The sequence below is a fragment of the Phacochoerus africanus genome, chromosome 2, assembly GCF_016906955.1.
Source record: "Phacochoerus africanus isolate WHEZ1 chromosome 2, ROS_Pafr_v1, whole genome shotgun sequence".
In the NCBI taxonomy this organism is placed as follows: Eukaryota; Metazoa; Chordata; class Mammalia; order Artiodactyla; family Suidae; genus Phacochoerus; species Phacochoerus africanus.
Window position 1 is genome coordinate 27,815,315 of NC_062545.1, and position 27,648 is coordinate 27,842,962.

A 27,648-nucleotide genomic window follows, 5' to 3' on the forward strand; every position below is an offset into this window, starting at 1 on the left:
TTCTGTGATTGTTGTTATATGAATTTAAAAAAGCTTCTGATGAAACTAAACTGAAAGAAGTAGCAAGGAGAGAATAAGATAAATAGCAGAGCACTAAAAGACTCAACTTATAAACTATAGCATTATGAATACCAATTCTAGATATATGACATACCAAGATAGCCGCTTATGCTAGCCACTTTGGAATTTTCTGATGGGATGACAGCATAGTTTTCTAAAGCCCAAGTTGCTAAAATTAGAATTTAAGTATTTAAATTAAAAAGTAGAGGTGCTTTAGTTTCATAATGCAGTGCTGCATTTTGATTAAAACCAAAAAAGTTAAGTTCTTTTAAACTTTTATGATTGAAACATTTATTTTCTATACCCATTTCCCCTTCCTTGAAATATTTAGTTATTTTATTAAGAGTTTATTGTGGTGCTAAGTGTGATGTATTGTAAACAATGGATTTTTAATTTATTTTAATTCAAACTTTTTTTTTATCTTTATTAGGAATTTGAATTTAGAGTTTAATTTCTCAGAACATTCTCTCCAGGAAGAGTTTTACAATATCTCAAAAACTTCACTTGACTGCTTGATCCCGAATAAAACCCAAGGTAAGTTGCATTTGTTTTTCAAATTTCCAGTTTTGACTTTTTTGAGAAAATATGACTACTGAATTCATGATTTATTTATTTATTTATTTGGTCTTTTTGCCATTTCTTGGACTGCTCCCCGCGGGATCCGGGCCACGTCTGCAACCTACACCACAGCTCTTGGCAACGCCGGATCTTTAACCCACTGAGCAAGGCCAGGGATCAAACCTGCAACCTCATAGTTCCTAGTCGGGATCGAACCCACAACCTCATGGTTCCTAGTTGGATTCGCTAATCACTGAGCCATGACGGGAACTCCCATGAATTCATGATTTAGACTGACTGAAAGTAATGTGGTTTGAGGCTTTTGTTTTGGTGGCTCGTATGAAATCAGTGAGATTTTAAAAGTTAGTTTTAGGAAAAGGTTTGCATCTTCTACTTCTATAAACACATCTACTTAAAGACTCAAAACACAAAGCTCTTTAGAAATAAGACAATAACTTTATTTAACTCATCTTACTTTATGCATACAAGAGGAGTTCAATCACATAGCTTTTTTCCTCTTAGCAGGGTATTAAGGTAAAGTTGATTGCTTATGTACAAGACATGTATATTGCATGTATCAACTCATTTAATCCTCCTTACAACCCTGAGGAGTACTGTCTTTACATATTTCTTTCTTGGGATTAAGAGTGAGAAAAACAGGAGTTCCCATCGTGGCGCAGTGGTTAACGAATCCGACTAGGAACCATGAGGTTGTGGGTTCGATCCCTGCCCTTGCTTAGTGGGTTAACAGTCCGGCGTTGCCGTGAGCTGTGGTGTAGGTTGCAGACGCGGCTCGGATCCCGAGTTACTGTGGCTCTGGCATAGGCTGGCAGCTACAGCTCCGATTAGACCCCTAGCCTGGGAAACTCCATATGCTGTGGGAGCGGCCCAAGAAATGGCAAAAAAAAAAAAAGAGTGAGAAAAACAAAGCTGGTATTTGTCTTGAAGATAGTTATGTTTTATTTTGAAATAAATGTTTATTTGAAACCCCTTGAATTTGTCATATATGTGGAGTTTTTTTGGTGAGAAGGTATTCAGACCTCATTGCCTCTTCTATAATTCAGCTCATCTTAGTACTTGTAAGTACTGTTTCATAATACTGAATACAGTCTGGGTAAAATAAAGTGCCTTAAAACATATTTAGTTGTAGGAGAAATGGTTTAAATATACGGCAGTTGCAGACTATTAGGAGAGGTTAGTGAGTTGGTTTTTATGGAAAAAATTTACTTGTTTTATATAAGTTAGTGAACATTTGGAAATAGTTGTAGCGGGAATAAACTTGGGAGTCAAATGTGTCTATTTAATTTTGTTAAGAGTAGATCTTTAAATCAGTTAGGCCTGCTACTGATTTCTGTAAGTGAGCACTGAATGTTGCATTAGATAATCAGGTAGTGTTTAGAAAAGTTAAAATGCTGGTGCCAAAGTTCTCTTACAGTTCCAATATCTCTTTCTTGCAGCAGTTTCTCCAGTTTTTCATCTTTTATCCTTTTTCATCTTCTCACCAGAATGCTACCGAGTAAACTAGACTTGTCACATAAGTCCATTTTTATTCTGCAGTCATGACTTGAAAGCAGAGTCATGGCTCCAGCTGTTCAGAGCCTTACTGACCTTTATTCTGCTAGGAGAGTGAGTACCCATCACCATTCCAAGCAGTATTGTATACATGGAGTGGTCAGTTTAGTCCTATTTCAAAGCCATAAAGCACTTATGATGACAGTCAGGTAGGTTTATTCTTTTTTTTTTTTTTTTTGAGTTATTATGCCACTTGGATTTCCGTTTTTTCAGGTTCCTCATCTGTAACACTCCTGCTATTTATCTTTTTTGCAGGAGAGGTAGGCATTTGTATCAGGCATGGAATAACATCTAACATACTGCTGCAGTCTGATCCCATTGCTTTTTCTGGCTTTTGCAGCTGCTGCCTTTTTGGATTGAGGCACATAGGTGGGGCAGTCTGTAGAACTCTTCTGTTGTGTCTTCAGTATACAATACCTGTCATGCAGGTGAAAATACAGTTTTAGTCAGGGATAATTAACTTTTAGTACTTACTTGAAAAGAATAATAATAATTAATTCCCTTTGAGGAACTTAAGTCTTATAAATTGTATCGGAAAATAAGTGAAATAATTGAAAATTTTTCACTCGTATTGTGATTTTAACCGTTTTTGCTTTCTCATTTGACTAGGAGAAGAGAAATGGGTCGCTCCAATTCTAGATCACATTCTTCAAGATCAAAGTCTAGATCACAGTCTAGTTCTCGATCAAGATCAAGATCACACTCTAGAAAGAAGAGATACAGGTGAATTACTGTGTTTTTAATTATTTGAATGATAATCTGTCAGCCAATACTTAAGGAGTGTTTACACAGAGTGCTAATTTATTAACATTTTATTCTCAGAATCCTGTGAAATGGACCTATACCTGTTGTTACCTTGGTTTAGAGTTAGTCCACTGGGAGTCCTGGAATGTATTTTCTGCATATAAGGGGCAGTTGCTATAATGTTGAGATGAATTGGATAATTTCACAATTATCCGGCAGTAAAGAGTCTTTGTATATTGTTTTCGTAGTTTTAATTTCTGACTCTGTGGTCTCAATAGGTTTATTCTTTTGTATAAAAATGATTACTTCTGGTTGTCTTCCTTTAAATAGTAAGACATACTGAGCATGGAAAATAGAAACTACAAGTTTAAAATAAAAGGGACTGTAATCTGATTAAGAATTAATGCTATTTAATAATTTTTCTAGGCCTAACTTTTCATTATGTATGCATTTAGCCAGTGGCATTTCACTGCTGAAAATTCTTCCATGGCATTAAATATTCTTTTATGCTGTCACTTTAAATGCCTGCATAAATGTACTTTCATTTGTTAGTATGGTATATTGTTGGACATCAGTTTTTCCCGTTTTCTATGCCTTCATTCCTGAGGCCTTTATTTTCCCAATTTTACCTTAGAATTGAGACGTTCTTCATTGAAAACAGTGAACTTTTATATAAATGAAGGCTTTTAAAAAAATGTCCATTTTCAGCTTTGACAGTTTATTTGCATGTTATATTCAACTGTAAGTATTTAGAATATAGGATGGAATAGCTTATTTTTTTTTTCATTGATATTTATTTCATTTTTAGTTCTAGGTCTCGATCCAGGACATATTCAAGATCTCGTAGTAGAGATCGTATTTATTCTAGAGATTACCGCCGAGATTACAGAAATAATAGAGGAATGAGACGACCTTATGGGTACAGAGGAAGGGGTAGAGGGTATTATCAAGGAGGAGGAGGTAGATATCATCGAGGTGGATATAGACCTGTCTGGAATAGAAGACACTCTAGGAGTCCTAGACGAGGTCGTTCACGTTCCAGGAGTCCAAAAAGAAGATCCGTTTCTTCTCAAAGATCCCGAAGCAGATCTCGCCGGTCATACAGATCCTCTAGGTCTCCACGATCATCCTCTTCTCGTTCTTCATCCCCGTATAGCAAATCTCCTGTCTCTAAAAGACGAGGGTCTCAGGAAAAACAAACCAAAAAAGCCGAAGGGGAGCCCCAAGAAGAGAGTCCTTTGAAAAATAAATCACAGGAAGAACCGAAAGATACATTTGAACATGACCCGTCTGAATCTATCGATGAGTTTAATAAATCATCAGCCACATCTGGTGATATTTGGCCTGGCCTTTCAGCTTATGATAATAGTCCCAGATCACCCCATAGCCCATCACCTATTGCTACACCACCTAGTCAGAGTTCATCTTGCTCTGATGCCCCCATGCTCAGTACAGTCCACTCTGCAAAGAACACCCCCTCTCAGCATTCACATTCCATTCAGCATAGTCCTGAAAGGTCCAGGTCTGGTTCTGTTGGAAATGGATCTAGTCGATACAGTCCTTCTCAGAATAGTCCAATTCATCACATACCATCACGAAGAAGCCCTGCAAAGACAATCACACCACAAAATGCTCCACGAGATGAGGCTAGGGGACGTTCCTCATTTTATCCTGATGGTGGCGATCAGGACACTGCAAAGACAGGAAAATTCTTGAAAAGGTAAGAACTAAAGTAAAAAAAATTAGATTATAATATTAATTCTTCTCTAGGTTTATAAGACTTAAAATTGCATTGTGATGTATATTTAGCTGTTTTTGCTTATGACTTTGTTCTTTGTAATTCCAAATTGTTTTTACTTAACATCTGGTTAACTTTGGAAGTGAATTGTTTTAATAGAAACTAATTCATATTCCTCCTCTTTATTTTATCCATTTTTAGTCAGCCCAGAATTAAGAATGTAAGTGGGAAATTGACTAATATAACTAATGGTTAACGTGCTGTAAAAACAGTAAAAGTTTAGAGAATGATTTTATATGGGCTAAAGCATTTTGTTCTCTTCACTGTTATGATGTGATCTACATAAATAATGCAGGTATATTGCCTGTTCTCATGTGGTATTATACAGTCCAGCTGTCAATTTTTATTGAATCTGCTTGACTGTAGAAAAGATAACAAATGGTATTTCTTACTATAGTAACATTTCAGAGATACTTGGTTTAAATTTCAAGCGTCGCTAAGGGTTGCTAAAAAACTTAATGAGAATGGATTGCTAAGGTAGTGTGCTTGATTTATAAGTGAGGAATTACAGCAAGCATACTATTTATGGTATAGCACTATGTAACCTAAAATTAATACTCTTACTGAACAGACACAGAGTTTCTACTTAACATTGCCAGAAATCATTTTCTACTGCAAAGTATATAAGAACTATTCCATGATTTAGATAGAATATTAAACATGTAATATAAGCTACATTGAGGTCATTTTTTTGAATTCTAATATTTATATTAGTAGATAAGTGAAATAGTCTGAAATTTTGAGTATATAAGTAGAATTCTACTAGATAAGTGTATTTTATTAGTGGTTTTTAGCCTCAGAAATTAAACTTAAGCTGTGTTGTACATTATAGAATCTCTGGAAATTTGGATTTGTTAGTGCAGACAAAGTACTGTCTAAAAAGAACAGTTCTTTGAGAATGGCTTTACTTTTTTAAACTTTAGAAAGTCTAATATGTAAATTTATTTAAAAACTCAGTATATAAGCTATATGGATGCTTTTAATGCTTTTTGAAAGTGGAATCTGAAAAAGCACTTTCAGTAGGGTTTTTTCCTCTTATTGGTCCTGTGGTATTGGACAGCACATTTAAGTATGCAAGTGATCCACAAAGAATGCAATCCAGAGTTACCATCCTCTTCTTTGCTTATTCACAGGTTCACAGATGAAGAGTCTAGAGTATTCCTGCTTGATAGGGGTAATACCAGGGATAAAGAGGCTCCAAAGGAGAAAGGATCAGAGAAAGGGAGGGCAGAGGGAGAATGGGAAGATCAGGAAGCTCTAGATTACTTCAGTGATAAAGAGTCTGGAAAACAAAAATTTAATGATTCGGAAGGGGATGACACAGAGGAGACAGAGGATTATAGACAGTTCAGGAAGTCAGTTCTTGCAGATCAGGGTAAAAATTTTGCTACTACGTCTCACCGGAATACTGAGGAGGAAGGATCCAAGTACAAGTCCAAAGTATCATTGAAAGGCAATAGAGAAAGTGATGGATTTAGAGAAGAAAAAAATTATAAACTTAAAGAGACTGGATATGTAGTGGAAAGGCCTAGCACTACAAAAGAGAAGCACAAAGAAGACGACAAAAATTCTGAGAGAATAACAGTGAAGAAAGAAACTCAGTCACCTGAGCAGGTAAAGTCTGAAAAGCTCAAAGACCTCTTTGATTACAGTCCCCCTCTACACAAGAATCTGGATGCACGAGAGAAATCTACCTTCAGAGAGGAGAGCCCACTTAGGATCAAAATGATAGCCAGTGATTCTCATCGTCCTGAAGTCAAACTCAAAATGGCACCTGTTCCTCTTGATGATTCTAACAGGTAATCCACATTGATACCCAGTAAATAATTGGTGGGTGGTTAGTTAATACTCCAGTTAATTATCTTATTTTTTGAACATACTTGGTGTTTTCATATTCAAACCAACTGTATATTTTGTTTGTATGTGTCTGTTTGTTACCGATATATTCCAGACCTGCTTCCTTGACTAAAGACAGGCTACTTGCTAGTACACTTGTCCATTCTGTCAAGAAGGAGCAAGAATTCCGATCCATCTTTGACCACATTAAGTTGCCACAGGCCAGCAAAAGCACTTCAGAGTCATTTATTCAACACATTGTGTCCTTGGTTCATCATGTTAAAGGTATGTTTAGTATGTTTAGTGTTGTGATTTAAATTTATCTTACAAATAATAAAGTGAACAGTTACGTGTAATGATTAATGCATTCCAGGGCTAGAAAGTATATGTGGATGCTGTTAATATTTTGGAGCAGTATAGTTTCATGAAAGAGCTATCAGTCCTGTTAGCATTAAAACCCATGGAAGTATTATTTAATAAAAAGTAATTGAAATGTTAAGTAGAATTAAAACATATCCTAAAGATCTTTATCATAATAAAACATGTTAGATCTATTTAATGCTGAAAGTCTTTGACATGTGCCATCATACTGTGTTTGAAGTGCAGAGTGCTTATGGATAGATTGTCTTTCATTGTATGCATATGGCTTGTGATAATGTACTCCTGGCATAGATTTATACAAAGTGAGACAATATTGGTACCATTATTTATTTATTGAGTTTCTTTTCAACTTTTAAAGAAACTTAAAACCAGTGGAAAAAACGGTATTTCCTGTCTTATTTTTGTGTTACTTAATTTGTTATAATACTTGGCTTTTTTATATGATTAATTAGAAAAAAATTTATTAGGACCTATAAAGGGGAAAAACCTAGAAATTTAAACGTATGTTAGATAAGTAGCAATTCCATGAATAGTGATTAATTAGGATAATGCTGATGACATTTCTTTAGGTCCGAAAGATGTTAAGGGTGGTCATTTCAGCTAAAGTAATGATGTTCTGTTTTCACCAGTGTGTGTAATTTTAGTTTCAAAGTTAGTAGTTATTTTCAAAGGTTTCAGTGTGTGATTTTTTGGGCAAATAGATTTTGTTTTTATTATTTTGTTTTTGTGTTTGAAAGGCAGTTTACTTTGAAATAGGTTCTTACCCAGGAATCTCTGTGGCTGTTGCTCTTAAAAGCCGTTTTTTGAAAAGTTTGTCTTTGGACATGAGAATAACTCATTATAATAGCTGAAACTTGTCACTAGCAAATTCTTTATTGCACTTGATATTTCAAAACAGTGAATAGTTAATGAATTTCTTTTTGACTGTAATTATTTAAGCATGGTAACAAAAGAGTTTTGTTATTTGGCTATAACTAGGTTTGTGAACCAGTATGACCATATTACTGTGGTACATAGAATATGAATCATTAACATTTTTTCTTTTTTCACCTTTTTTTGACCTGTCTCCACATTTTACAATTTATTGCTGAATTTTGAGATCAGGTTTTGATAAAAATTTTTCTTTTTTCGTTTTCTTTTTTTCTTTTTTCTTTTTTTTTTTTTTTAAAGAACTGTAGTTATGTTTCATTATTGGTATTGTGCAACCGATCTGAACAGCTCTTACGTAATACAGAGCTGAAAATGCCCAGTGATGTTTTCTTTTTCATTGTAACTAGGTCCTGGAATATGTTTTGAAATGGCAAATCCATGTTTCAAAGTAAAATAGCTGTTGAAAGATACAGGCAAAGTTGAATCTTCTGTCTTCCTGGCAAAAATGGCATAAAAACTGAGTTGCTAGCTCAAATTCCTGGGTTTCATGGAATTATGATTGAGGCACTACCCTTGTAGTGGCCGTTTCAAGTTTTAATGATTGGTTATGAGACATGTGCTGGATATTGGGCGGTAAGTTGACACAGATGTATGTTGACCTGTTAAGCAGATAGCTTGCTTCGTAATGTAACATTTCATGACTTTATGCGTCTTTCTATAGTACATCTACAGCATATCTTGAAATGGTTTAAGAACTAATCAGTATTGATATTACTAATTGTAAAATTGTTCAAAGACCAGACAGTAATACCATATGTGCTGTCAGGTTTGCCAAGATGCCAGATTTGGGGAGTAATTAGTGAGTGTTAGTTGATTTAAAGAATACTTTTCCAGCTGAAATGGGAGTATTTGGTTTTTTCTTAAATATAGTTTTTGTTGTCAACATAGTTTTTGATGAAATAATATTTTAGTAAAACCAGCTGTGTAGTTATTTCATTATTTTTTGTTTTCTGAAAATGATTACTTGAAGTTAACTTCATTGGTTCTTATTGGCAAGGCTTAAGGACATGGACATATTTTTGTTCCTTTTTGTTCTGTTTGAGGAATTGTAGTGCATTATCAAGATGGAATTAGAGACTCTCAAATTAATATATTTATTGTTCTTGGATTATATGTAATATTGACAAGGACCTGTGAGGAGCTTTGGATTAGTTACCTGTTGAGGTACAGTAAGTTAAAAGGGACAGGGTAGGAGTTCTTCGTAACACTTGGTTCTCTTCTGCTAGGTTTCTTGAGTATTTTTATTTTCTTTTCACCTGCTACATACCCTTCTGTCACAAATGAAAATGTCTCTTAAGACAAAGATAACTAATTGGGCAGTATTTCTCCTAAATCAACAGAGCAATACTTCAAATCAGCTGCAATGACCCTAAACGAGAGATTCACTTCGTATCAGAAAGCCACAGAAGAACATAGTACCCGGCAAAAGAGCCCTGAGATACATAGGTATGTATACTGGGCATGTAAAAATGTTTTGAGGAAGTTTCTGTTGTGGCTCACTGGTAATGAACCTGAGTAGTATCCATGAGGATGTGTGTTTGATCCCTGGCTTTGTTCAGTGGGTTAAGGGTCCAGCATTGCTGTGAGCTGTCGTGTAAGTTACAGATGTGGCTTGCACCTGGCATTGCTCTAGCTGTGCTGTAGGCCAGTGGCTACGGCCCAGATTCGATCCCTGACTTGGGAACCTCCATATGCTGTGGGTGTGGCCCTAAAAAGACAAAAAAAAAAAAAGTGTGTGTGTATTTCCAGTTTTGAAAAGTTTGTAGTTAACTGTTTCTTCTTAATTTTCAGTTTCATTTGGTTTAAATTGGTTGGTAGAACTTAAAATACTGACTCTATCACTTTCCAGTATGGAATTAAATAGTTAACACATATGTATTTTGGGAGGGGGTTGGATGCCTAGAGTAAAGTAACCCTTGCGTTTAATTTACTTCTAGTAAGTTTGTAAAGTAAAAATGCTTGGTGAGAGAATCATTTCTCACGAAAAGATCATGAACTTTGAAATCAATTATGTTTAAGTTCTTGTGCTCTCACTTAATTGCATTATCTCTGAACATTAGCTTTTTCCATCTACAAACAAGGATAACAGTGCCTGTTTTGCAGAGTAGTGGTGACAATTAGTAGTATTGGTTATAAAGTATGTAATTCAGTGCTCAGTACATGGTAGGTATGGTTTTTGGCAGTGACTGCTGAAGAAGCACTAAGAAGATGTAACTGACACTAGTTTAAAAAGGCAAGGAAAGCCATAGAATAAAAGAGCCCCTGCATATGTAAATATTATGGAGATACATAAGAAATAACCCTATTTATATGTTCTTTGGGGATAATGATGTAATTGTAGAGTGATTGACACTAAAATGATAATACTCAGTTTAATCAAAACATGTTTTCCTTGTTTTAAAATTTTTTTTACTTTTGTCTTTTTAGGGCTGCATCTGGGCATATGGAGGTTCCCAGGCTAGGGGTCAAATTGGAGCTGTAGCCACCAGCCTATGCCAGAAGCACAGCAACGCTGGATCCAAGCTGTGTCTGCAACCTACACCACAGCTCATGGCAACGCCAGATCCTTAATCCGCTGAGCAAGGCCAGGGATTGAACCTTCAGCCTCATGGTTTCTAGTCAGATTCGTTTTCATTGCACCATGATGGGAACTCCAAAACATGGTTTCCTTTTTTAAAAAAAGTTTTGTTGTGGTCAGTTTACAATGTTGTGATAATTTCTGCTGTACAACAGAGTGATTCAGTTATACACACATCCATTATTTTTTTGTTTTTTTATGGCTTAAAATAAGTTTGATGTTTTAAAAGATCAGGCTTCATTTCTATATAGAAATAACTTGGTTGAAGCATTTTAATTCATTTTTATTAAATACAGTTTTTATTAATTAGGAATTAGATTAATAATCTTGCGATGTTAAATTAGTTGATTGGGCGAGAAACAACTGTTTAGTATTTCTTTCACAAAATGGATAATTTTAGGAATTTTTGGAACCATAAAGTTCATGTCACTACAAATAGACTTTATTTTACTTAAAGGAGAATTGACATCTCTCCAAGTGCCCTGAGGAAGCATACCCGTTTAGCGGGGGAAGAGAGAGTTTTTAAAGAAGAAAATCAAAAGGTATGTTTTGAATGGACTTTTTTTTCATGTTAAGCTAAGCTTAGTTAATAATACTGTTTGTCTAGGCAGAATGTTTATGGATATCATCTATTTTTGACTTGTAAATACATAATATATATTTATAGTAGTGTTTATATACAAGAAGTTAAGCCAAACCAAGAGTAGTTTTTTGATATACTAATGAAAGGAAGGAACTAATTCTAAGAAAAGGGTAAAGAATCAGTGAGTAGACAAAGGTGAAATGGATGAGCCAGAATAAGTATTCCTTGATTTATGTGTACCTAAATTAATATCTCTAGGTTCTTCACAGAGAGAGCAAGAAGTAATCTCCATGCTACTGGGCATTTTTGATCTGGACTAAGAAATAAGCATTCTAAGAACTGGTTTACAAATGAACATTTGGAACAAAAACTGTCACTATTGGAGTATTTGTGGATTGGGGAGAAGAATGATTTTAAAACTTGAGAAAGGAGCCTGTGAATGACTGGTGTTGGGGTAGGGGGACTCTTTGAGAATGAAATTCAGTTGTTAAGCGGTTTCCGATTTATGGATAATTTGAAATTGACATTTTCTAGGTGGATTAGTCTATATGACAGGCTATATAAAACTCTAGCCATAATGTGGAGCAACTCTTTTGAAACAAACTGAAAATGTTAGGGGATTTGGAAGAGTATTGCTTGGTCCCAATTCTGGCCATCACCGAGTACTGGCTGTGTTATTAGGAAAGGAATTAGTTTCTTGGACATTGGTTTTCTAATAAGAAAAATGACAGTACATCTGTTTTGCAGAGTTGTTGAATAATTGGGATGTTATGAAAACATTGGCACTTTTATTACTAAAAGCTGTTATTAACAGTTGTATATAAGCTTTTAAATTATGCATGCTATTAACTTATTAGATAAGAAATTTAGAGCTTAGAAAGAAAGTGGTTTCTTTGCATGGGACACATTGATTTTGGATAACCAGATCCTGAGAAGTGAATGCTAATTTTGACTTTTACTTCCAGTACATTGGGGTCGGTGTTGGTTAATTTGTCTTGCCTGCAATTTAGCCTATCCTTGTGCTCTGAGAGAATGAGTGAATTTCTTGCTTCTCTTTATTCCTCAGACCAGATTTTGATCTAGAGGAGAGAAAATAGTGATAACTGATGGAAGGACCAGAGAATGTGACTTTGTTTTTTATCCATTATCTTCCTATCTGAATGAATAATTAACATACATATAGTACTATGTACTTAATGTATACCCACTTTGGTGTTTATAAAGTACTTTCACTGATCTTTTACTTACTCATGGGCTCAGTAATAAGGTATTCACTAGGTGAATAGGAAGGTTTTTGCTCTTGATTAGATTTTTCTTGTTACCTGGGAGCAAATAGGTGAGTAGTTGATATCATTTGGAGGTATATGTATACTATCAGTTTTATGACTGTTTATGAACATTATAACTAGACTTCCCAGAGTAAGTACTTCTTATTGTTGAATACTAGCGAGGATGTCCACATTGCTTAGCATCTTACTGATGTATAATTTTTCTTCATTCCTAGATGCCTCTTTCCATCTTCCTAAATTATATAGTATTTGAAAAAGCAATGGAACAAGAAGGAGGTGAATTGTGACCCAGTTAAACTAATGTCCGTTGCAATACCTGAATTGAGAAAGGGCAGTATATGGCCCAAGATACTGAGAACAGGATTGGGAATAATATCTTTCTGGCTTTGTTTCTACCCTTGTTTAACCTCACATGGTTTCATTAATCATATTCTGCTTGCATGTTAATGAAAATTACAGAGTATTTACTTTTGAAGTGGTTTTTGTTGGGCTGGTCAACTTATTTGGGAAGAGCTTGATGATAATGAGGCTTAAATAATGAGAACCATACTTTAGGATCCCTTAACTTTATAGGCAGATGGCTACATCCACAACTGAGTATAATCTCTATTGTTTTTTCAACCATTTTTTTTTTTAAAAAGCTATTTCAAAGGATGATAATTGAGGATGTGCTGAGTGGAAAAAATAATTATATCATTTTTCTGTATGAAAAGTTTATTGTGGATTGCTTTGAATAAAAACCTATGACATTTTAAAGATAATTAGCTTTTAATGATTTCCCCAGTCCCATTGTACTTGAGTACACAAATGTTGAGTGAAAACATCAAGTACATTTTTAAATGAAAACTAAGTATGGAAATAGTATATTATGATTCATACTTTTTTGATACTAAAATGCCAGCTTAGAAACTGGCATAAAATTTGGCTATATATTTTTTTTTTCCTCTGTGCTTTCCCTGAAATCTGTATTTTACATCTGTCTTTTATAGGGAGATAAAAAATTAAGGTGTGATTCTGCTGACCTTCGGCATGACATTGATCGTCGGAGAAAAGAAAGAAGTAAAGAACGGGGGGATTCCAAGGGCTCCAGGGAATCCAGTGGATCAAGAAAGCAAGAAAAAACTCCAAAAGATTACAAGGAATACAAATCTTACAAAGATGACAGGTAATTGTTAAAACTGTCCGAGTTAGGTTATAGCTTCTAATTAGCCTTTAATAATTGTCAGCTTAATTGCTTTCAATTTTGACTGTATAATCGAATGTTTAAATTTAAACAATTAAAATTATTTGTTTTACAGCAAAAATGTATTTGTCTTTTACACGGCTTATGGTGGATGAGGACAAAAACTTTGGAATAGCAAGCTAACACTGAAAAAAAAAATGACAAATTAATGTGTCCTATTATCCAGGCTACATCAGGAGGTTGGACTTCAATGCAGTGCATTTCTAGAAACAGTTTGTGTAAGAACTTTGGTTCGTTATGCTTGATTCCGCACTTTTTCAACTCATAACACCCAGAGTACAAGAATTTTAAACTGATACCTAGTGGTTTTAACCTGGGAGAGATGGGGGGAGGAAGACTAGTTTTTATGAAATAGCAATGTGTATTAGTCTTTCAAAGTAATGTTTCCATGGATACTGTTAGAAGTGGTAAGAGTTACTGCAGGTATGACCTTTTCAAGTGTTGCATTAGAATCACATAAAATTGATCATCGTAGAGTCAAATAATAAGAATACTAAGTATCAGAGATAATTGTTTTTCTAATTATCATAGATAATCGTTTTTCTTGCTATTCATTAGGTATATGGTGGGTTTTACTTGTGTTTTTAAATTTATGACTGGTATTTGTAATAATATGCTTTTTTCAATAACGGAGTTATGGCCCAAATCATATTAACTCTTCTCACCCAGAGTGTACAAACTGCAGTTATTTCGAAACATGCCCTTAAGAACATTCTACCTTTTTCCTACTCTTCTCTTCCTTTCCTTAAAATAAAAACATAAGTTAAAATTATTGAAGAACTGAACCTTATTCTTGAAGTTTCCAGACTGCTAGTTTCTTACTGGCAGGCTATAACATGTTTTTTCAGTAGTGATGTAAAACAAATATTGAAGGAGAATGGAAACAGACTATTCAAAGTTTGACACCCAGTCATTTTAGTTATGTAATAATTTTAAAAGGGGATAGTTTTTTTGACTTGAAAAATATCCCTCTTATTATAAGATTCAACAGGCTCTTAATCTTTTTAAAAATAGCACATTTGTTTTGTTTCCTTTATTTATTTTGCAGTAAACATAAAAGTAGAGAGCAGGATCATTCTCGATCTTCATCCTCTTCAGCATCACCTTCTTCTCCCAGTTCTCGAGAAGAAAAGGAGAGTAAGAAGGAAAGAGAAGAAGAATTTAAAACTCACCATGAACTGAAAGAATACTCCGGCTTTGCAGGAGTTAGCCGACCACGAGGAACCTTTGTAAGTAATAAAATTTTCTTTCTTCATTTTATAGAACTTTAGAGTACTGTGCATAAGCAAAGTAAAATATATGATTTAGACATTACTGTGTGTCATTACTCCTGTGGTCAGAATTAGTCTTGAAAAATGAAATGGTGTTTGAAGTACCTTCATTAAGAAATACCATTTAGAAGAGAGGAGGGGCTGGAACTGGGATGATGCTTTGCATGATTTTTTTTAAAAATTGCCATTTTGAGATTTAGATGCATCTACACGAACTAGGTACTTTTCTTAATTTTATAACTAACTGTACATAGTGCTTAGAGACCCAAGAGTCAAGGAATGTTAATGATGGAGATCCATTTCTTTAATCACTTAATTTTGAAAAGACAATTTGAAACAAAAAAATCCATGTTAATCTCTGTATTAACAACTATTTTCGTTTTTGCCTCTTTTCTTCAAGTTCTTATTTGTGTTTATCAATCTTAGAAATCATAACTTCTTTTTATTCTATGTAGCATATACTTTATTCCCATGATCCCATAAATTCATTACAATTATTAATGTAATGACTTTATAGTAGTGCATCTTCTAGTCTGATTTCTAGATTAGGTTTCCTACCTTGTGCAAGTATCTAGCTGGTTATTAGTAGGGTTCATTAATTAAATCATTTGGGAAAGAGAAGAGCTTTACATATATGGTAATAGTGTAGTTGAACACTTGGGACTCCTGTGTAATTCCAAGGAATTAGACAACACTTTTGGCTAGTAAAAAGGAAAAGAACCGACTTGATTATTTGAAATACTAGTTCAGTCCATGAAAGTGCAGTGTTCTAACACTTAGGTTGACTGCATTTCTTCTTAACCTACTCAACTTTCAGTAGGCAGAATTTTTTTGTCTCCTTACTGGTATAAAATGGCCACCCTTTCCAGCCTCAGTGGCTATGAAATTGATAATTTAGGAAGGGATTTAGGGAATATGTTTTTCGTTACTGCAGTAAAATTAGAGTTTGCATGTAACTTAATACTTTTTGATTTCATTACTAAACAACTTTGTTAATGTTAATCAGTTTCGAATTAGAGGCAGAGGAAGAGCCAGAGGAGTTTTTGCTGGGACAAATACTGGTCCAAACAACTCAAATACTACTTTTCAAAAGAGACCGAAGGAAGAGGAATGGGATCCAGAATATACCCCAAAGAGCAAGAAGTACTTCTTGGTGGGTGTTAGAAATCTCTGTTTATTTGGTTTGCATTAATTTTCAAAGCATACTGGGTGAATTCATTTGAGCACAGGTATTCACTACTGTGAGAAGATTTCACCATAATATGAGAAACCTTTAAAAAAAAATCATTACCCAGATGATTTGAAGTTTTGAAAATGTGGGTCCCTTTAGTCATGTTTATACTTTATTGATAACAACTATGGGCTGATCAGGGTAAAGTAAAAATATACCTGATTTTATAGCCGCATTCAGAGAAGGACATTAACTTATTTCCTATCTGTCTATAAGACGGTGACAGTTGTAGAAACTCATTTAAGATTTACCTTTCATCATTTTAGCTATTTGTTTAAGATAGGGAGAAGGGATCTTTCACAGTATATGTAATTAAGGATCTCAGGAGGCTGCTAACTTTTATTTGAGTAGAAGGAAGATTGAAAGTTACATTATGGAAAGTTGTTAGATACACTAATTTGTGCTTCCTTATAATGCTCTTCTCTCTGTAGTAGTTTGCCAAGGGAAGAAGGTAGAGGAGGTGGGTCCTGAAAGATTCTCTAGGTAATGATGAAAAATTTCTGCACTTTGGCGTAGGGAAAAATGGTTCATCCTGCATTGAGACACTTAAGAAAAATGTCAAAAACTACTACCAGGAATACTCGTTTTTGTCATAGCTTCTCAGGGAAGTCATTTTCAGAGGCTATTTCTGAAAACTAGTTTATGTTGAAACAAAAAGGAAATAGTACTGGATTTTATAGAAATGTCTTTCATTTGGCTTTTTATGAATACATTTGAATTAACCTGACTGTCCATTACATTTGCTAAGTTAGAGTATAGAGCTGGATTCTGAAGTAAGTGTACATTTTGTTTGAAGAATGGGCATTGTAGTTGTTTCAGAAATTTCCATTTGCCACTTCTTTGACCAAGAATCTGAAAAAGTTTAAATTTTTATAGAGTACATGGTACATAATATTTGCATAGCATATGTCCCTGTGAGGAAAAATTTGTTTGAATTGACAATCTGGAAAGTGAGGGCATTTGATTCAGTTACAGAAAAGTTTAAAAGATCTATCTCTGGAGTTCCCGTCTTGGCTCAGTGGTTAACGAATCTGACTAGGAACCACGAGGTTGTGGGTTCGATCTCTGCCCTTGCTCAGTGGGTTAAGGATCTGGCATTGCCATGAGCTGTGGTGTATGTTGCAGATGTGGCTCGGATCCCGCATTGCCGTGGCTCTGGTGTAGGCCGGTGGCTGTGGCTCTGATTTGACCTCTAGCCTGGGAACCTCCATATGCCGCTGGACTGGCCCTAGAAAAAGGCAGAAAGACAAAAGTAAAAGATGCCTCCTTTTTGATTTTACAAATTAATTGACTGCTTATGCTATGGATGGAAAATCAAATGGTTCCGATTCTTGGTTTAGAGACTAGTAAATGAAGAACATTCTAAATACATATGGTCTGTTTCCTCCCAGAGGAGAAATAGTGGATTATGGCAAAGGAGATTCTGATTAGGAGAGACTTTGTAGAGGAACTTAGGTTGAATCTTGAGCTTAAAAGATGAGCAGATGTACTATAAGAAAGCAGGAGTGAAACATCCTGACATAGAGAACCCTAAAATTCAGACTTCCAAATTGTGGAAGGCCACAATACCTTTAATAAATTTGAATGTTAAGCAGAGTTTAGAAAAGTGTGGTTATAAAAAAAAGTTCTGAGAAATAATTGAGTGTCCGAGCCTAATAGGCTAGATTTGAGAAAAGTAACATTTATAAGGGCTTATTCATGGACCCACTGGTTGGGTGTTGGTAGTGAGAAGAAGGAATCTCTCAAAGATAGGGAATACAGGAGAAAGAAGCTTATTTGAGATGAAGATTAAGTTCCGTTATTGAAGGGCCCAGGAGAAATTAGGTGGAAATGTGCAGTAAGTAGTTGCTAATGCAGATGTCTAGAGAGAAAAAAATCTAGGAGCCATCCAGTCACAGAGCCATAATGATGATAATATCACCCAGTCAGAAGAGAAGCGATTAAAAGGCCAACCTTTCAAAGGTGAGGTGAGGAGTGAGTGAGTGTGAAAATGCCATACAAGTAGAACAAATGTGAAAGGACAAAAAGTTGAGGGAAATGAGAGGTGAACAAGTATATAGTAATTAATTGTTTAACACTTGCAACATTTTGCAAATATTTAATATAGGCTAGACCTTTATTTTTCTGTGGCATTCTTTCAGTATCTGTTATCATAGTTTTTGTCTTTAATTGGGACATAATCATTTTTGATTGGCATATATGTTAAACATTAGTTACACTAATCAAGAGTGTTATTTTAAAAATTTAGCCACATAAATAGCAATAACATGTGTTGCTATTCTGGGCTATATTTAAAAGTTTTCTGTATAAGACATGTGCATTTGTTACAGACTAATGTTCACTGGAAGTAAAATTAACATACCACATTTTTCTTACAAATTGGTTCTCATAGTTAATAATTTGATTCTTAATGAGTCATTGGAATGGCAACTTTGGTATTTAAATTTACAATATTTTGCATAGTCTCCAAGGATACTTGACTTTTCAACAGTTAGTGTTGAGACTAGAAATATAATTAAGAATAAATGAAAGTGAAAAACAAAACAAAAGTAGATTCCCCTAGGTTTTTTTAGAATAATCGACAAGTATGGAAATTTGTCCACAGTAATGAAACATTAATACTTAGTAATAACAATAATGCATAGATAGCATTTGGTGAGTGTATGTACTGTGCTAAGCACCATTCTAAGTGTTTTACCTATATTAATTTTCTTGCTTATAAAAGTCTTTTTGCATTAGGGCCATTATTCTGTTTGTACAGATGAAAAACAGAGAGGTAGAGATTAAGCAGCCTGACCAAAGGTACATGACCAGTAGGAGTGGGGTCAGGATTTGAACACATGCCTTGCATTCCAGAGCCAAGGTTCTTACAGCACTGTATCATTCTTTCTCCAGTACTGAGTAATAGTAATGTCTGTTGTGTTTTTAATCTGAAATTTCCCTTGTCAAGATTTTGATTTATGCAAAGATGAGGTAATATTTTCAGTAATAAGTATTCTAGGAAAGACAATAGTCTTAGAACCTTAAATTCTGTGGAGGGGTGAAAGTGAAAGTATCAAGAATCGGAGCAAGTGGGAAAGTACTGAAATGGGCAAGTTCTCAATGTTGAGTCAATGTTGTCATCTGAGGAAAAGAAAATCCCTGATGGGGAAGGGGGTTTGGTTTGGAGCTTTAAAAAATTAACTCTTTGAAACTTCATCTTCTGCAAAGAAGAGGTAAAAGGATTCAGAAGGTCTAATATAGCTTCCTTTGTTAACAGTTTTGGCTGTGTATTATAAATATCTAACAGTTACCTTTATCATCTGTGAAGTAATTTTTAGAAATTTTAATAAGACTGAAATCTTACATGTAAGAATTTGAGAATTAACAGGTAGTATGCTTAGCATCAAAATGTCACTTAGGTAGCTGCTGAGATACCCTCTGAAAAACAGTGTGATCTTCTAGCTGCAGTTTTCTTTAGTTTTACATGATTGTATGTTTAAAAGTAAGGGCTGGTTTAAGTATACTATCTAGCTTTGCCACTGCTTCTTCTATTTCAGCTAACTCTTAGCTACCTCGTATGGTAATTATTAACTGTCAACCAGGATACCTGTCTGTGAATGATGGGCATAAGGGGCAGTGGAAGAGACTGGCTTCTGTGGCCTTGGGCAAGTTACTAAATTTTTCTGTACCTCAATTTCTTTTTACATAAAGTGGGGTTAGGAGTTCCCGTGGTGGCGCAGTGGTTAACGAATCCGACTAGGAACCATGAGGTTGCGGGTTCGGTCCCTGCCCTTGCTCAGTGGGTTAACGATCTGGTGGCGTTGCCGTGAGCTGTGGTGTAGGTTGCAGACGCGGCTCGGATCCCGCGTCGCTGTGGCTCTGGCATAGGCCGGTGGCTACAGCTCCGATTGGACCCCTAGCCTGGGAACCTCCATATGCCGCGGGAGCGGCCCAAGAAATAGCAAAAAGACAAAAATAAATAAATAAATAAATAAATAAAAAATACAGTGGGGTTAGTAATTTTACAGTGGTGTTGTGAGGATGAATAAATACTTAGGAAGTCCTCAGAACAGTGCCTCATCCATAGGAATAAGCACCATATAAACATTATTATTACCCCTGTTGATTGAGGGCTTGCTAGTCAGACTCTGGGTCTGGCATTTTACAGATCATCTGTGTTCCTTCAAGACAGTATCTGTTTTTATAAAATGAGGAAATAAAGTCACAAGGTTTAAACCCATGCCTCTGGCTTCAAAACCTGCTTGTTTCTTTCTACAAATCCATTGAATACTGTGTAAACACAAAAGCCAAAAACTATATGGAGTTAGTTTTGCTAATGTCAAAAGGGAGCCTGAAATTACTTAACTGTTTATATTGAGTGTCAGACTTTTAATTTTATTTTGGGTTTATAATTAAACTTTCTGACATGAAATTTAAAAATGACAATTTGGGGAGTTCCCGTCATGGCTCAGTGGTTAAACAAACCTGACTAGCATCCATGAGGATGCAGGTTTGATCCCTGGCCTTGCTCATTGGGTTAAGAATACGGTGTTACTTAACACCATGAGCTGTGGTATAGGTCACAGACCCGGCTCTGATCCTTTGCTGCTGTGGTTGTGGCGTAGGCCGGAGGCTACAGCTCTGATTCGACCCCCTAGCCTGGGAACTTCCATATGCTGTGGGCGCGGCCCTAAAGAGACAAAAAGACCAAAAAAAAAAGAAATTTACACTTTTGATAGTTCCTAAATTCATTCTTTGAGTCAGGCACACCTCTAGCCAGTCATCTTTCATTGGTTTGATAAATATAATTAGAAATTGGTAAGGGCTCTTTGATGTAGTCTGTTAATTATATGTATGAACTTTTCAAGTCATGCGGGAGGGTGATCTGTATTACATCATATGCACAAAGGCACAGTCCATGTTTCGTAAAGTTGCTCACATAATATTTTTAAGAAGTTTTAGTGACTTTCGGACAGTTGATCAATATCAGTACTCCCAAGATTAGGCAACATTGTTTGCCTTATTCCTGTTGTCTGATAAAGGCATCATTCCCTTTTTTGTAGGTACAAACTTAAGAGTTTGAACTGGGTGGCAGATTATTACAAGGGAATTTTGGCTTTTTGTTTTTAGTTTTGGGAGGTAGTACTTACCTACTCATCCACAAAGTCAATTACCTTTAAGTCTTGCAGATTGTTTTGATTAATGGAATAATCTGTAATGTGGGGACCATCTGTATTTGGATAAAGTTAATGAAAAATTAAGGTTGAGATATACTAGCTGCAATATTTGAGGTTAGTGAAGAAGAAATAAACTGAGGTATTACTCTAGAGACCATGCTGTTATGATTTGGCATGAGAAATTTCCTTGCCCAGAAGATTGATGTGTAGGACGTGTTGGTTTCAGTTTAAATCAATAGGATTTTAAAACATCTGTTCCTATATGTAAGGTATAATTCTTACCACATATTTTATTTAGTGAATGATACTCATGTTGTAGTGACATTTTTATACTTTGTCACATTTATGACTAATGTAATTTTTTGGGGAAAAAATACTGGTTATTTTTTCTCATTTACATGCAGTGTATAAAAAAGTGGACGTAGATTGAAATAATAATGGAAAGCAAAAATGTAAAAATTTTGAAAATTGGCAGTAATTTAGTAGTTGAGATTCTCCAAAAAATCGGGCAACTCTCAAATGCTTGGGTAATAAGCAATGGAGTATAATTATTTGCTTTCCGTATGGAGTATATTGCATTGAAAAGTTCAGTTATATTGGTTTTGTTTTGTTGTGTTTTAGAACAGTACCAATCTCATGTACCCAGTCTTCAGAAGGTTTACACTAGGGTTTATGATTGGGGATATAATCATCCACCTTATAAGAAAGACATTTCAGTAATTGTTTTAACCTTTCTGTATAGCATGATGACAGAGATGATGGTGTGGATTATTGGGCCAAAAGAGGAAGAGGTCGTGGTACTTTTCAGCGTGGCAGAGGGCGCTTTAACTTCAAAAAATCAGGTAGCAGTCCAAAATGGACTCATGACAAATACCAAGGGGATGGGATTGTTGAAGATGAAGAAGAGACCATGGAAAATAATGAAGAGAAGAAGGACAGACGCAAAGAAGAAAAGGTAGAAATTTTCAACTTGTTAGTGATTCTTTTTTTTTTTTTTTTTAATTAGGGCCACACTTGTGGCATATGGAGGTTCCCAGGCCAGGGGGTCAATGGGATCTGTAGCCACTGGTCTTTGCCACAGCCATGCCAGATCTGAGCCATGCCTGGGACCTACACTACAGCTCACGGCAACACCAGATCCTTAACCCACTGAGTGAGGTGGGTGCATCCTCATGGATGCTAGTCAAGACTGATTCTTTTCCACTGAGCCACGATGGGAACTCCTCAACTTGTTAGTGATGCTAACATTTTCTTTTGTGTAGGTTTGGTGGGCCAGTTAGTAAATTAATTTTTAGAAACTGATTATTTTGGATCATCTTTTACTCTTCAGATCTTTGCTAATCTTTACTTTCTTTTTCTTTTTTTAGGAATAATAAATCTGAAAGATTGCAACAGAGAACAGAACTTGCACCCACCATTTTTTTACATAATTTTTGTTTTCAAATAAGAATGTAAGCATTTTACTTAAATTTTACTGTTTGCAAGTAGTCTAGAGAAATTTTGTTTTAAGTCTTCAAATATCTTGAAAAATAGTAGACTGTATGTTGAAAATTGTACTGAAATAAAGTAGAAAATTGTTACGTACCATATTTGTAACTATCAACTTTTAAAAAAATACTTTTACTGTTTTTGTTACATGCATTGTAATTCTGCTTTGTCTATAAGATACGGTCAAGTACAGATCTGTGAAAGTTCTGATTCTCTTCCCTCCCTGTTTGTTAATGTTTATTCTGAAGTAAACGTTAGCTCTACATACAAATCCCTGAACAGCAGTTGTTTATAAAGACCACACTAATTATTTCAGTCATATACATGTTTAACATCCTCCTTCATTCACACTACATTGTAGGGTGACTAATTTTTGAAGTGTACCATGGAAAAAGTTGTTACTTTGGTAAACTCTGCTAATATATCACCTCAGCAAATGTTTAAAAAGAAAAGCTTCGCCAGTAGCTAAAAAGTACAAGCTATTAAAAGTTAAATTGAGAAGTATACTTTTTTTTTTTTTTAACTCAAAGCATTGGCCTACAAAAACCATTCTTATGTTTTATTATTATTTGGGTTCAAAATTCAATGTTCTTTTTATATTCTTATTTGAAAGTTTGAGTCATGGTCTTGGAATCAGCTATTCTTTGAGAGAGGAAATTGGTTTGTAGTAATACAAATAAAAAGCCCATTCTTAGCAAGCGTCTTATTTAAAAAAAAAAAAAAAGCAAAACCTGTAATCCTGGGGTTGGTGTGGAAGAGGATTATTCTGCAGAATAACTTGATACGTTAAAAAGATGTGTACCTGATGTCATGTCTTACATATTTATTTGAGCTTTTGAACAGCTGAATCATTACTTTGTAGTCTAACCATATGGAAAAATAGGTGAACAGAATATACCGTTCGTCATTAGTATTTTAAGTAACTTGTTTTTCAAATGTCACTAATAAAAATATTTGACAGGAAATTTGTTACAGCATTGATCTAACTTGTTTCTTATTTTTTCCATATTTCAGTTGAAGTGTGTAAAATGGGTTTTTCTTTTTCTTCCCAAGGGTTGTATTTTTTCTGAAAGATAGTCTTTCAGACGTGAATTACCTTTATGTTTATGCTGATATCTCTTAAAAGGAATGAAAATTGGAAATAGTAAATTTCAGTGTAAAGTCTGTCTGCTCTGAGCATATATAAAAGTAGTCAAATTTCACTTGTTAATTCAGCAGCCGAATTAGTTGTATATGTTTGCATTAAAAGGAGATAATGCTTACTCTGTTAAACTTTTAAACATCTTAAGTGTATGGCTTTTTTTTTTTTATCTTCACTGATGATTTGCGATGCTTCTAGCACCTTGATTACAGTCAGGGGCATTAGTTAAGAGCTTTAAGAGGGAAAAATAGAAAACAAAACTCAACATATGTGATGTTTATGGCCCTAAGATCCTTAAATATTGCATGATTTCTCCTATATTGTCTTTCTGAAATTGTTAGAGAAGAGGATATCCTGTCAAAACAAGTATGTTTTGCATTAATCAGAAGATAACTAATATTCTAATCAGAATAATACTTAATAACACACTAAAGCAACATGGGTTTGATCTCCAATACAGAATTTTCACAACCATTTTCTATTATACAAATAAATTTTAGCTTTTATTCGAACAGTTATTTTGTTAGATACTGAATCTCTGTATGACTATAGACAGTTTTGCTTTTTCACCTAAGACAACAGGAAAAGGGAATTGACTGAGAAATTATTTAATAGAGAATGGGATTAAAGCTACCTAAGTCCTATCATCAGCAGGTTATGTTTTAAGAGTAAATGTGTTATTTTAACCCAAATATATACATGATTTGGTTACTTTTGTTAAGTAAAACTGAGGAAAGAGTATCCCACAGAATATAGTAGGAAGGGTGATTGTGAAAACACTGCAGTAGAATGCTGTAGTGGATGTTACCTTTTATTAGAGGTAAGCATATAAAGAACCAAGCATATAAAGAGGAGCCTGTGTGAATTTTTTAAAACCACAGTTGAACTCCATACTTCCTGACACGTTATAAAAAGGTAAATGGTTCCTCTTGCCAGAAAATAGCAACTCTTTGATAACCTCTTAACAGACTTCCTTTGCCTAGAGAAGGAAAGTAAAAATGAACCCAAGGATATTTCCAGAAAGGATTAAGAAAGCTGTTTAAGAAGGCCATGACTCAGTCCTTAGGTGTGTATACCTTTCAACATTCTAGAAATTTTAATATTAAAAGTAAAGTTTGTTTTTCCAATTGCAGCCTACGTTAAAGAATTATTATTGTTCCCTTTTGTCACAGTTAAAATCAAGTGTTGGGAATTCATTTATAATTTGAGTAAAAGTATACCCAATAAGAATTAATGTAGATGGCTAAACGATTCTTACTCAGTGTGATGTATAATGCAACAGGGACCCTTGTAAATTGTCATATGCCAATAAAATGTCATAAGTGGTAGTAGCTGTTGTCTGTTTACCTGATTTTGAGACTGTTTGTGTGTCTGTTCTATACAACTGATTTCAGTGGCTTATTTATTTTTCATTTTAAACTACCAGCTCATCCGTTAGTTAAATTACTGGTTTGGTGTGACTTTTTTGGGGGGGAGGTGTTGATAAATACTTTATAAAACTACTCAAATTCCTATTTTTTCTTTCTTCCCCTGGGAAAATAGAAGATTTTACAGTAGATAATTCAAAGCCATTGTTAGACAAGGAATTCCAGATTTTTTAGTCTAGCTCTCCTGTTCCTATGGTTATACAGAAACTTGTCAGCCATAATGTTAATGATGGAGAATTAGTGTCACTTCTCTTTGTTTCTAAGAATATAGTAGTTAATAACTAAAAAGAGTGGGGTTTTTTTTTCCACTTTGTTAGACCTGGTGTAATTATTACCAAGACTCTCCTCTAAATTTATGAAATATAAAATAAGCTATTCTGTAACTGTGTGTGTGTGTGTTTGCCTTTTCCAGGGACGCTCCTGCGGCATATGGAGATTCCCAGGCTAGGGGTCCAGTTGGAGCTGCAGCTGCCTGCCTACGCCACAGCCACAGCAATGCCACATTCAAGCCGCGTCTACAACCTACACCACAGCTCATGGCAACGCCGGATCCTTAACCCACTGAGCAAGGCCAGGGATCAAACCCACAACTTCATGGTCCTAGTTGGATTCGTTAACCACTTCGCCACGATGGGAACTCCCATTCTCTAACTTTAAGCAAAAGCTTTTGCACATGTACATTTTGACTAATACAAATGGCAAGTTTCTCCTTTAAAACTTTGTTAGAAATAAAAAGCTGTGGATATGTATGGTTAGCTATACTGGGTAGTTTCACTGTTACATACCAGTGAACATACATAACATACATAAAAATATGCTATCTTATTTATTAGGGACATGTCTTTTTTTTTTTCTTTTTTTTTAAGTCTTTTCTAGGGCCGCACCTGCTGCATATGGAGGTTCCCAGGCTAGGGGTGTAATCTGAGCTTAGCCGCTGGCCTGTGCCACAGCCACAGCAATACCAGCACCAGATCCGAGTCGTGTCTGCGACCTACACCACAGCTCATGGCAACGCCGGATCCTTAACCCACTGAGCAAGGCCGGGGATTGAACCCACAACCTCATGGTTCCTATTCAGATTTGTTAACCACTGAGCCATGACAGGAACTCCCCTAGTTTTTTTTTTTAAGAGTCGCTTTATGTTTATGGCTGTGCCTATGGAACCAGGGAATCACAGTTGAAATCATATTTTTCTTAGTAATCTCTCAGGGTTTCCCAACTTCCTGGTTCAGTGATAATGAGCCCTCTCTTTCATAAAAGTAGATGATAGTAAGTACACTATACAATTGGGTGATGAAAGGATGTACATTCCATAGCATGAACTGTGCATTTGACAATGACAAATTTCTTGGTCCTCTCCAAGTAATTGGAAATTTCATGGCCTATAAAGAGCCACATGAAAATAATACTACTCATCCGCCAGAATGGTGGTTTACTTGCAATCTTATCTAGTCCTTGATTATGGGAGGTCATAATTATTGTCTTTTGTGTACTAGGGAAGACTAGAAACTTTTTAAGATTCCAGGGTACTTCTAAGGCTACCATGAGGGGAATGTTTAGCACACCTGGAATTTTTTAAAAAAGAAATCGAATAGCATCACTGAAATGTATGCATAAGAAGATATTTATAATACAGAATTTAACTGGTTAATGTCAGCCTACAATTACCTTTTATGCCTCCATTTGATACTGGACTTTCAGAATCAAAGAGTGCACTGTTTCACCCTTGTGATAACTGAGGTAAAGATGCTCATTTGCCCCACTTGCTGCACCTGTCCTTTTTTTTTTTTTTTTTTTTTGTCTTTTTGCTATTTCTTTGGGCCACTCCCGCGGCATATGGAGGTTCCCAGGCTAGGGGTCCAATCAGAGCTGTAGCCACTGGCCTACGCCAGCAACGTGGGATATGAGCCACGTCTGCAACCTGCACCACAGCTCACGGCAACGCCAGATCGTTAACCCACTGAGCAAGGGCAGGGACCGAACCCGCAACCTCATGGTTCCTAGTCGGATTCGTTAACCACTGCGCCACGACGGGAACTCCTGCACTTGTCTTTTAATTTGCACCTTGACCTTTAAATTTCACCTAATTGTCACCTGTGGGATATTTTTCAATTGAAAATTGTCATTTTTAAGCTAAAAGTTCTTTGATGTTTTATAGTTGCTTAAATCTTAGTAAAAGTGAACTATAGGAATTCCCTATGAATTTCTTTCTTTTTTTTTTTTGCCCTATCCCATGCCTTGTTCACTTACCTATTTAAAAAATTTAGCACCCTGGAATTCCCATCGTGGCTCAGTGGTTAACAAATCTGACTAGGAACCATGAAGTTGTGGGTTCCATCCCCGGCCTTGCTTAGTGGGT

At 35.3% G+C, this 27,648-nt stretch overlaps 1 protein-coding gene across 5 annotated transcripts in view; it reads left to right on the forward strand.

Moving 5' to 3' along the window:
- Positions 1–25,190, forward strand: part of BCLAF1 (BCL2 associated transcription factor 1) — a 30,688-nt gene extending 5,498 nt beyond the window's left edge. Inside the window, exons 2-13 of one of the 5 annotated variants that reach the window (XM_047770118.1) lie at positions 491–594; positions 2,800–2,913; positions 3,743–4,654; positions 5,866–6,531; positions 6,684–6,853; positions 9,220–9,325; positions 10,915–10,999; positions 13,319–13,494; positions 14,621–14,801; positions 15,850–15,996; positions 21,976–22,188; positions 22,601–25,190. In XM_047770118.1, the coding sequence (XP_047626074.1) occupies positions 2,810–2,913; positions 3,743–4,654; positions 5,866–6,531; positions 6,684–6,853; positions 9,220–9,325; positions 10,915–10,999; positions 13,319–13,494; positions 14,621–14,801; positions 15,850–15,996; positions 21,976–22,188; positions 22,601–22,606 (2,766 nt within the window). In that variant the 5' untranslated portion in view covers positions 491–594; positions 2,800–2,809 and the 3' untranslated portion in view covers positions 22,607–25,190. Of the gene's footprint in view, positions 1–490; positions 595–2,799; positions 2,914–3,742; positions 4,655–5,865; positions 6,532–6,683; positions 6,854–9,219; positions 9,326–10,914; positions 11,000–13,318; positions 13,495–13,627; positions 13,791–14,620; positions 14,802–15,849; positions 15,997–21,975; positions 22,189–22,600 lie in introns of those variants that run through there. The other 4 variants (XM_047770119.1, XM_047770120.1, XM_047770121.1 and 1 more) reach the window with 4 other exon arrangements.
- The last annotated feature ends 2,458 nt before the right edge of the window (positions 25,191–27,648 follow it).